This window comes from Manis javanica, chromosome 7 (genome assembly GCF_040802235.1).
Source record: "Manis javanica isolate MJ-LG chromosome 7, MJ_LKY, whole genome shotgun sequence".
NCBI classification, from domain to species: Eukaryota; Metazoa; Chordata; class Mammalia; order Pholidota; family Manidae; genus Manis; species Manis javanica.
The window spans coordinates 14,581,668-14,594,116 of NC_133162.1; the positions used below are offsets into that span (position 1 = coordinate 14,581,668).

General features: G+C 34.6%; 1 protein-coding gene across 7 annotated transcripts in view; it reads right to left on the reverse strand.

The window, feature by feature from the left end:
* ATRNL1 (attractin like 1) overlaps positions 1-12,449 on the reverse strand; it is a 718,480-nt gene that overhangs the window by 562,644 nt on the left and 143,387 nt on the right. For all 7 annotated transcript variants that reach the window (XR_012133000.1, XM_073240354.1, XM_073240356.1 and 4 more), the window contains exons 11-13: positions 11,821-11,905; positions 10,146-10,354; positions 9,055-9,173 (exon numbers count right to left, since the gene is read on the reverse strand). Coding sequence is in view for 6 of the 7 variants with exons in the window: in XM_073240354.1 (XP_073096455.1) it covers positions 9,055-9,173; positions 10,146-10,354; positions 11,821-11,905 (413 nt within the window). In the remaining variant the exon portion in view is untranslated. The remainder of the gene's footprint in view (positions 1-9,054; positions 9,174-10,145; positions 10,355-11,820; positions 11,906-12,449) is intronic.

The window sequence follows — 12,449 nt, forward strand, 5'->3', positions numbered from 1 at the left end:
ATAAAAATGATGAGAATGGCTAAACAGCATTGTTAGAGTAAGAAAAGGAATAACAGCTTAATGCCAGTCTTAGAACAACAGTGGTATAATAATAGATTCAACATTCAAATAAATCTACTGTCCTCATTAAGAACAGTCCGGTCATTTATTGATACAGAACCAGTTCAATAGATGAAATTATATTTCAGTCACACACAAAGCCAATTTAATCAATGATGGAAGAAAGCTGACTGTTTTTCTGAAAAATGGCTGGCATTTTTTGGTGTAATGAACCAGATGCACATTAGTAAACAGACTATGAGGAACAACCATTACTCTACTGAATTTCACTCTAATATATTTAGATGTAAATTTTTAATGAAAATCCATGAGAAGTAAGCAGGTTATTTGAGCTGTTAGAGCACAAAATATGCACCTTGCAATAAATATGACTAAATAATAAAAATAGAATATCAATGGACATCATTTACACTAAAATCTCATAGATCTTTTTGTATCCATTAGCATCTACTTTAGCTTAATCAACAGATATTCTGATAAAACCAGCTAAAAGACACATTACATCAGTCTAAACTAAAAGGACCATCTGCTCACTTATATGATCTCACCCAGTGCTATCCTTGATAACACATCATTATCAAAAATAAAATATAAAGCAAAGGCCACTTAATAAAATGAATACTTGGTAGCAATTTATATAACAACTTTTGAGAAATGTGTACTTTCACTTACTGTAAATAAATATACACAATGCCTAAACTCAGGGTTATCCAACAAAGTCTTAAATAAAATCTGCCTGTAATTTTTACCTAATCACATTCCCCATTTTAGTCTTTTATTCCATATTTTATTTTATTTAACTCCTATTTTCACATTACTCACTAAACTAACTCCCATTAGATGAATATTAACACAAGTATAAAAAAGTCCTTCAAATTTTCAAAGCAAGGTCATGTCATATTAACCTTAAAGCTCAAATAAAATTGAAATACATAGTTATTAAAACAACATATCACTAGAACTTTCACACCTTATAAAAACAGCATGTATGGCGAGAGGGACTAGAGGTTGAACTGATCGCCAATTGCCAATGATTTAATCAACCACACCTGTATAATGAAGTCCTCAAAGGACACTGAAAAAGGTGGCCTTGAAAAAATGACAGAATAGGAAGGCAAGGCAGAAACCTCCCCTCAAAAACACATAAAACATGAAAATATGGCAAATACCACTAAACCTGAAAACAACCCAAAGACTACAGAACTGACAACCTATCTACACTGGGGAAGAAGAGAAGACCCCACAGAAAAGGGTAAAGTGGCAAAGCAGAGATCCGGTGAGACCCAAGCAACCCCCCACACCAGCCCACAGGTGGGAGGAAGAGGAACAGAGCGGGGAGGGGGGAGGTAAGAGCCCAGAAGAGCTGAACACCTGGTCCTGGAGATCTGCTCCAGGCATGAGTCCACATTACATGGTGCTCTTGTGATTAGTGGGGCTGGACAACAAAGACAGGTGGAACACTCAGGGAAGCTGAGATGCAGCCACTTGTGGAGAACAGGCATGCTCTACTGGCCCCACCAGGACAAAAGCAAAGCACTCAATTTAAAAGACTTCCCATCAGCGGGAAGGGCCCCAGAGGGGCCAGGATAGATGGAGCTCACTGCTGAGGAGAAAGGGCAGGTAGACAATACCTTCCCCGCCCACCCTGAGCCCTGCAGGTTGGAAACTCCCAGAAGCTCCAAGTGCTCCATCCTCCTCACTGGTAACATAGCACCGAAACTCCTCCCTGCGTGCACAGCCTGTGCATGGCCCACTTGGCCTGGCCGTGATGTCAGACTTTCTGCCAGGTAGGCAGAGGGAGACCCTCTCAGCTTTCTTGTCCCCATTATGGCCCAATGAGGGAAGTCACTACAGGGGCCAGTTCTGGGAGCTCCCTCCTCCCAGCAGGCACCAGGTCCTGCCCTTCTGCAGCCTGGCCACTGCTGCAGGACAGGTGGAGGGTGGCCCCGCCCACAGCAACTCCAGCAGCCAACCCCAAGTTCTCCCTACAGGTGCCAGCAGCTGATGCCCCACTTGGCCCAGCAGTAATGTCAGACTTTGCTGCTGGGTAGGCAGAGGGAGACCCTCTCACCTCTCTTTAGGTCCCACCAAGGAAGTGCCAGGGGAAGCCAGTCCGGGAGCTCTTTCCTCCCCAGGGGCACCGGATCCCAAGCAACAGGCCTGGACATATACACACACCAGCCCGCCAACCCAGTGAACACAGCAGCCCCCGCCAATGCTGAAGGCCAGCAGAGGGTGGCCCTGCCCACAGCAACACCAGCAGAGACTTCTGCACTGATTACAAAACCACAGCCAAAGAAAACTGCCACCTGGAATCAGACCACTACAAGCCAGACAGAATTGCATTCCTGTTGCTGCATGGCAACAGCTGGGGCTCCAGCACTGGAAAATAAAGTGTCTGGAGTTTCTGGGCACTAGAAGGTGCTCCTTCATAAAGCTATTACACCATAGGAAGAAACATAGAAACTGGCAAAATGAGGAGGCAGAGGAATACGTTCCAAATAAATCTACAAGGCAAAACACCAGAAAGAGGGCTGATTGAAACTGAAATCACCAGAAAGAGGGCTGACTGAAACTGAATTCTTGATAATGACTTCAAAGTAAAAGTCATAAACATGCTCATGGATCTACAGAAAAATATTTAAGATTGCTGTAAGGTTATCAACAAAAAGATAGAAGACCTGAAAAACAGCCACTAAGAGCTGAAGAACACCGTATCTGACATGAAACATACAATGGATGAATTTAACAGCATACTTTCACAGGTTGAAGAAGTTGTAAATGATGTGGAAATTAGGGGACAAGAAAACAATGAAGCTGAAAAGCAAGAGAGAAAAAAGGATCTCTAGGAATGAAAGGATAATAAAAGAGCTGTGTGACCAATCCAAACACAACAATACTTGAATAACAGGGGTACCAGAAGGAGAAGACAAAAAAGGGATAGAAAGTCTCTTTGAGGAAATAATTGTTGAAAACTTCTCCAAGCTGGGGAAGGAAATAGACACTCAGGTCACAGAAATTCAGAGAGCCCCTAACAAAAGGAACCCAGCAAGATAACATCAAGGCATATAATAATTGAAATGGCAAATACCAAGGACAAGGAGAGAGTATTGAAAGCAGTGAGAGAGAGAAAAAAGATTACTTATAAAAGGAAACCCCATCAGGCTATCACCAGACTTCTCAGTAGGAACTTTATAGGCTAGAAGGGAGTGGCATGATATACTTAGTGGGCTGAAATAGAAGTACCTCCAATCAAGAATACTCTACCAGGTAAGATTATCATTTAAATTTTAAGCAGAGATTAACCAATTTTCAGACAAAGAAAGTTGATGGAATTCACCACTACTAAGCCAGCCCTACAGAATGTTAAAGGGACTTTTGCAGATGGAAATGTTCCTAAGGCTAAATAGCTTTCACCAGTGAAAAAAAATCACAGTAAAGGTAGTAGACAAATTAATTCCAAACCAAGTATGAAATTAAATCAACTACTCAAAAAGCAGTCAAGGGATACACAAAAAGTCCAGAATGTGACACCTAAAATATAAAGCGTGGAGGAGAAAAAGAAGGGAAAAAAAAGTACCTCTAGATTATATCTGAAATAGAGTAATCAGCAATTTAAGATAGACGGATACATAATAAAGAAGCTACCCTTGAACCTTTAGTAACCACAACACTAAAGCCAAGAAAGGAAGGAAGGAAGGGCCCACCTGGAACTGGGAGGGAGGGAGATAAGGAGGGAGTAAGGAAGGAAGGAAACAAGAAATAAATTATACAAAGAAAACAAAAATGCCTACAAATATATGGAGGCTAAATAACATGCTTCGAAATAACCAATGGATCAATGCAAAAATTAAAATAGAAATCAAAGAATAAATGGAGACAAATGAAGACAAAAATTCAACAGTCCAAAATTTGTGGGATGCCACAAAAGTGGTACTAAAAGGCAAGTACAAACAATACAGGCCTACCTCAAGTAACATGAACAATGCCAAATATACAGTCAAAATGCACAAAGAAACTAGAGAAAGAAGAACAAATGAAACCCAAACTTTGTAGAAGGAGGAACATAACAAAGATCAACGCAGAAATAAATAAAATAGAGAATAATAAAACAATAGAAAAAAATCAATGAAACCAAAAGCTGGTTCTTTGAGAAAATTAACAAAATAGATAAACCACTATCCAAACTTACCAAGAAAATAAGAGAGTACACATACAAAATCAGAAATGAAGAAGGAATAATCTCAATGGACACCACAGAAATACAAAGAATTATTAGAGAATACCATGAAAAATTATATGCAAATAAAATGGACAACCTAGAAGAAATGGATAACTTTGCAGAAAAATAAAACCTTCCAAAAGTGACCCAGGAAGAAACAGAAAATCTAAACAGACCAATTATCAGCAATGAAATTGAATTGGTAATCAAAAAACTACCTAAGAACAAAATCACTGAACCAGATGGCTTTACCACTGAATTTTATCAAACATTTAAAGAAGAGTTAATACCCATCCTTCTTAAAGTTTTCCAAAAAGTAGAAGAGGAGGGAATACTTCCAAATTCATTCTATGAGTCCAGCATAACTCTAATCCCAAAACCAGACAAACACACTGCAAAAAAAGAAAACCATAGACAATATCCTTGATGAATATAGATGCAAAAATACTCAACAAAATATTAGCAAGCCGAATTAAAAAATACGTCAAAAGGCTCATCCATCATGACCAAGTGGGATTTATTTCAGGGATGCAAGGATGGTACAATATTTATAAATCTATCAATATCATACATCACATCAACAAAAATCACATGATCATCTCGATAGACACTTAGAAAACATTTGACAAAATTCAACATCCATTCATGAGAAAAACTCTCAACAAAATGAGTAAAGAGGGCAAGTACCTCAATATAATAAAGGCCGTATACAAAAAACCCACAGCCAACAGCATACTCGACAGCAAAAAGCTGAAAGCTTTTCCTCTAAGATCGGGAACAATACAAGGATACCCATTCACAACACTTTTATTCAACAGAGTACTGGAGGTCCTAGCCATGGCAACCACATAACACAGAGATAAAAGGCATCCAAATTGGTAAGGAAGAAGTTCAACTGTCACATTTTGCAGATGACATGATATTATACATAAAAAACCCTAAAGACTCCATGAAAAAACTATCAGAACTAATGACTGAATTCAGCAAAGCTGCAGGGTACAAAATTAATACACAGAAATTAATTGTATTCCTATGTACTAACAACAAATTAGCAGAAAGAGAAATTAGGAAAATGACTCCATCTACAAGTGCATCAAAAAGAATAAAATACCTAGAAATAAACTTACCCAAAGAGGTTAAAGACCTTTACTCTGAAAACTATGACACTCATGAGAGAAATTAAAAAAAAAACAAAACACCATTAAATGGAAATACATTCTATGCTCATGGATAGGAAGAAGTAATATTTTCAAAATGGCCATCCTGCCTAAAGCAATCTTTAGGTTCAGTGCAAAACCTATCAAAATATCAACAGTATTTTTCAATGAACTAGAAAAAAATAGTTCTAAAATTCATATGAAAACACAGAAAACCCCAAAAAGCAAAAGTAATCCTGAGAAAAAGGAACAAAGCTTGGGGGATTATGCTCTCTGACTCCCAAGTTCTACAACAAAGCCACAGTAATCAAAACAGTTTGGTACTGGCACAAGAACAGATCCATAGATCAATAGAATAGACTACAGAGTTCAGATATAAACCAACACATATATGGTCAATTAACATACGATAAAGGAGCCATGAATATACAATGAGGAAAAGACGGCCTCTTCAACAACTGTTGTTACTTAACAGCTACATGTAAGAGAATGAAACTGGGTTATTTTCTAACCCCATACACAAAAATAACTCAAAATGGATCAAAGACCTGAATGTAACTCTATAAAACTCACAGAAGAACACATATAAACATGAGCAACTTTTTCCTGAACACTTCTCCTTGTTCAATATAAACAAAATAAAAAATGAACAAGTGGGACTACATCAAACTAAAAAGCTTCTGTACAGCAAAGAACATCGTCTGTAGAACAAAAAGGCATCCTACAGTACAGGAGAATATATTAATAAATGACATATCTGATAAGGGGTTGACATCCAAAATATATAAAGAACTCACACACCTTAATACTCAAAAAGCACATAACCCTATTAAAAAATGGGCAGAGGATATGAACAGACACTTCTTCAAGAAGAAATTCAAATGGCCAACAGGCACATGAAAAGATGCTCCACATCTCCACATAGCTAATCATCAGAGAAATACAAATTAAAACCACAATGAAATATCACTTCACACCAGTTAGGATGGCCACCATCCCAAAGACAAACAACAACAAATATTGGTGAAGATGTGGAGAAAGGGAAACCCTCCTACACTGCTGGTGGGAATATAAATTAGTTCAACCATTGTGGAAAGCAGTATGGAGGTTCCTCAATAAACTAAAAATAGAAATACCATTTTACCCAGGAATTCCACTCCCAGGAATTTACCCTAAGAATGCAGGATCCCAGTTTGAAAAAGATATATGCACCCCTATGTTTATCGCAGCACTATTTACAATAGCCAAGAAATGGAAGCAACCTAAGGGTCCGTCAGTAGATGAATGGATAAAGATGTGGTACATATACACGGTGGAATATTATTCAGCCATAAGAAGAAAACAAATCCTACCATTAGCAACAACATGGATAGAGCTAGAGGGTATTATGCTCAGTGAAATAAGCCAGGCAGAGAAAGACAAGTATCAAATGATTTCACTCATCTATGGAGTATAAGAATGAAGCAAAAACTGAAGGAACAAAATAGCCGCAGACTCACAGAACCCAAGAATGGACTAACAGTTACCAAAGGGAAAGGGACTGGGGAAGATGGGTTGGAAGGGAGGGATAAGTGGGAAAAGGGGCGTTACAATTAGCACACATAATATACAGGGGGAGCAAGGGGAAGGCAGTACAGCACGGAGAAGACAAGTAGTGATTCTATAGCATCTTACTACACTGATGGACAGTGACTGAATGGGGTATGTGGTGGGGACTTGATAATAGGGGAAGTCTAGTAACCATAATGTTGCTCATGTAATTATACATTAAGAATACCAAAAAAAAAAAAAAGAAAACAAGATCCCTGATTCACATGAAAAGACATATGCATCTCTATGTTTACTGCAGCATTATTTACAATGGCCAAGATATGGAAGCAACCTAAGTGTTCAACAGATGAAGGGATAAAGAAGAGGTGGTACATATACACAATGGAATATTATTCATCCATAAAAAGAAGAGAAATCCTGCCATTTGCAACAACATGGATGGATCTAGAGGGTATTATGCTCAGTCAAATAAGGCAGGCAGAAAAAGACAAATAACAAGTGATTTCACTTATTTGTGGAGTATAAGAACAAAGCAAAACAGAAGGAACAAAACAGCAGTAGACTCACAGACATAGAGAAGAGACTAATGGTTACAAAAGGGCAGAGGGGAATGGGGGTTAAGGGGCACAATAGTTCACAGTCACAATATAAGTTGATCACAGGTTTGGTTGTCAGCATAGATAATACAATTAATGATTCCATAACACCTGACTATGTTGGCAGATAGTGACCGCACTAAAGGGCGTGAGGATTTAATAATATGGGTAACTTTTGAACCATTGTGTTGTACATTTGAAACCAACATAAGATTGTATATTAATGATATTTTAATTTTTAAAAAAAGGATCATTTAAACACTAAAATAAAATAAAATGTTTCAACCAACTCAAAAAAACAGTATGTATAAAGCAAAGTATTCAATTTGATGAGTGAATACTGAAATTCTTCCTCCATTTTAAGTTTTGAGTATTATTTTAAAATAGAATTATAAAACTTAAATATTTTGAAATATGATTGGTTACTAAGGAAAAGTTTTAGGTAGAATAAAAATATTTTATTGAGTTTTCAAATTCCCTTTTCTTTACCTTTTACCTTTGCCTGGTCTCTCAAAAACCAAGTAGATACTTTTTTTGATTAATAAAAATTCATAAAAGAAAAAATAATGTATATTATATTTCACTGAAAATCTGTATGCACATTATTTAGTTATTTAAACTATAGGCCAATAAAAGAATCTTTAATTCTACTGAATACACTTTTCAATTCTTTCAAAATTTTCTCTTTGTTTGTTGACATCTTTTAAAAAACAAGCTATTTTGATACTACTAAGAGGTTAATTTTTGTTCCCCTTATTCCATTTTCATCTAAGTGAAAAAAATATTATATTAATTTTATAATTGTTTTCAATAGTCTACCTAAAGTAGGGTTTCTCAACCTCATCACTATGGACACTTTGGGCCAGATAATTACTTTTTGTGGGAGAGTGGTTCATGCACTGTTCAATATTTAGCAACATCCCTTGCATCTATCTACTCGATGCCAGTTGCAACCCCACAGTTGTGACAACCAGAAATATCTACACATGACCAAATGTCCTTTGGTGCAGAAAACTGTCTCTGGTTAAGAATCATGGATCTAAAGACAAATGAAAGGCAAATTTCCACTGTCAAGACCTCAGGTGAAATTTACATACAATGTAAACAAAACACTATAGAGAATGCACTATATTAATGCATGTCTGGTAAGAATTCCATGGAAATTACCTGTATAATTTTATTTTCATCAACACAGAAAACAATGTTTACAGCTACAGTCTTTTTTAAAAAATCAGTTTTTTTGAAAGAATTTTCCCAATCTCATCCACGAAAAGAAGTAAAAGTTACTGAATTCAAAATAGAATCTAGACTGACAAATTCGAGCAAGGAACTGTAGACTGAATTTACAACATACCTACATATTTTTCAAATGTTTTGATGTGCAAAATGGTACTTTGCACACTGCTATTAATTAGTAAGTTAATGATCATAAAGCAGCAATGTTAGCTGCATCACCCTAAGTACTAACCGTACTACAGTTACTGTTTGCTGAGATGCATTTCTTGTCATCACACCACTGGCACCCATTTGTGTTGGCAGTACAGCTGGCACAATCTGCATATCTGTAGCATCTGTCATCAGAAGCAGCTGTAAGGCAAATGGGAGACAGAACACATCAGGATGCAAAAGAAAATGTTACAGTTCTTAATTCACACATTTTTAACATTGGTTCAAGAATCACTATGACATTTTTTAAACTGTAAATATGACCATCAATATCAAAATAACATCTTAAATATGAAGGCAACATTGTAGTTTAGTTCTGTTTATGGGGTTTTAAACACCTCCTACCCTTATCTAAATTATTCAGTCTACCAGGACCCTACAACCATTTAAAATTCACATATTATGGAGGGGGCAAAAGGCTTATAGGTATTTTACTGAACAAAATGTATTACTATACATCTAAAGAAAAACATTTTAACAAATACTCATTGTTATCATTCTTCATGAAGATATTTAGAGACATCTGAGTTATCATAGATTAGCAAAACTTGAAAATACATTTAATTGTAGCATAAACAATCTATGAAATCCCCACCCATTTAAAGAGTTGAAAAATTTTTATCCAAGTCATTCATTCATAAACATTTACTACCAGTTTTTTGGAAGTTTGATTTATTTATTCAGTATTTTTAAAAATATTAAAGTAGAAAACTAGTCATCAAGATTCTAGAAAATTTTTAACTTTATGGTCTGACTTAGCAATAATTCAGGAAGAAAAATTTCCAAATGCAGAATAAATTAATTTATTTCTTGGATGCACTCAGTATTTCATAGAGAGATGTATTTTAAAGCATGTTTTAGTTATACAGGAAAATAAATAATATACATTTATATAAAATGACCATGGTACATACATCATTACATACAGAATTGAAAAGAGAATACTAAAAATAGGTAATAGAGATAGTAAATCATTAACCACTGAATTCAAACATTAAAATTCCTAATTAGAGGATTATGAGGTTTTAATTTCTGAAAACTACTAAGCTAAGTGTTAAAAGTAAAACACATTCCTACTTCTAACCTAGAAAGAGGAACAAAATAAAACTTTACCTGTTTTAGGAGGGCATTTTGCTCTAAGAATATTATTATTATTCCCAGATTCCCAAGATTCACAGTGATTTTTATTCCAAATACATTTTATTCCTGGACCAGCATTTTTACAAAGTTCTTCATCTCTGAAAGCCTTGCAATTTGGAGGCTTGTAGACAAGGATATCATTAAGGAGTACACTAGAAAATCCTCCAAAAATATACATAGACCTATTAAGAACAAAACAAGAATCTTACTGAAACAATATTAAGAAAGCCTCTGTCAAATGTGTTAGTCTTTCTGGGTTTTTATTGACATCTAGTTGATATACAATATTATATCGGTTTCAGGTATACAACATGGCAATTCAACAGTTATATACATTATTAAATGCTCACTCCAACTAGTGTAGTCACTATGTCAACATAGATGCTACAAAAGTATTGACTATTATTTTTAAAAATAAATATAATACACATTTTATGTTATTTTAGCATGGTAGGAAATGCCATTTTTAGAGATAAATAATAGCTAAACCTGGTTAATAAGACATACTTTAGAATTATTATCTAGAATCATAATTGTTGAAAAGATATAGAATTTAGATATTAGAGTTCTTATAGTGTCTTACTATCCTCTTATAAAATAAAGACTAAGAGTAAAATTTAATCAAAAAAATTTTCAAAATTTCAATTTGGAAAGGCAAATCCAGTTACTGAATTCATTAATATTACCAGTGCCAAAGAAATTTGACTTGCCCTCAAAATAGCATTGTTTTATTCTAAAAGTATTATCAATATAATAAATGGAAAAGATCAGAAAATGCTTCAATAATATCTTTTAATATTAAAAAAAAGTAAAATAAAAATCAACAAAACTCAATTTTCAACAGACAAGCCTAGTAGTTTTAAGTTTACATTCTGAATTTTATTTATTTTATTATTACTTTATTTATTAGTAAGCTTACATTCTGAACTAGTATTTATTTATTACTAACAGTGTCATTGTGGTTAAACTACCTGCTTTTAGTATACTGGAGAAATCTTACATAATTAGAATAAGGTGTTAATAAAGTGAACTTATAAAAATGTTATTATGAATTACAAATTTTAAGCTAATGAATGAGCTAATATGTTGTTTACTGGCCCTTGAGTCCCCATCACCATATTTTTTTGCTATGGAAATAGAAAAAAAATCATACTAACTTAAAGAAGGAAGGTAACTTGATAATCCAGTCCAAATTCCCAAGAACAGAGGATATTAAAGTCCAGGCAAGTTAAGAGGCTTCTCAAAAACCATGCAGTTAATGACAGAACTAAAACAAGAATCTAATTCTACTCATTTTCCTTGCTCTCCCTGATACAAATATTGGGCTATCTATCATTTGTTTGATCTTTTTTAAGGAAGTTATTTATTACCTGATCTATGGAAAAAAGAAAGAAAGCAGGATGTATTTTATAAAGCATCTGAAGTTTTATCTCAGCACCTTCCCTTAATAAAAATGTATTTTATAAAGCATCTGAAGTTTTATCTCAGCACCTTCAAATAAAAAAGAATGACTACTGGTTAATGAACCAAAATGTATTCTGCAGTAGAGCAGGGATACAGAAAGCCAAATCTATTAAGTACAAACGGTAACTTTTTAAAGAATGACAGAGTATGTGGATAGAATGACCGATAAATACATTTTTCATACCCATTAATGACAACTGCAGAGTGTCCAAATCTGTTGACATCTCTATGAAGATTTGGTTTTGGTAATATTTTCCATTCATCACAAGCTAGAAAAAAGAAAATAGCAAAACAAAAAATGAAATAAAAGAATAAATTAAGACAGTTACTTTAAAACAATTGTTGGTCAAATTAAAGATACAATACTTAAAATTAAGATGCCTTTCATCAATTTTCCATGTCCTAAAAGTTAGGATTGTCACTCAACTAGTATTATTCCTTAAATTTAAAAAATGTCTGCCTAGAATTCCCACAAATAAATTTAAGTGTATGAGAAAAAAGGAAATGAAACAAATTAGATGTACTTTATACCAGAAGTAAATGACATGTCCTTATTAAATAAACCATTGTTAATGATGTAACATAAGTGAATGTCAATACTGAGCGAACCTATCGGAAAGTTAAATCATTAAATCAAATTTTAGGTACCTGCATACAAAATTAAATGGAATATAGAAAGTTCAGTGAAGCAATGCCTAAAAACAGAATCATCTAATAAAATATTTCAATAATTTTAATGATTTGATATTTCAAAGGAATAGTTTTCATTTTATGTAAGAAGGGGAAAAACAAGTCACAAAAATTAGAAAAAAA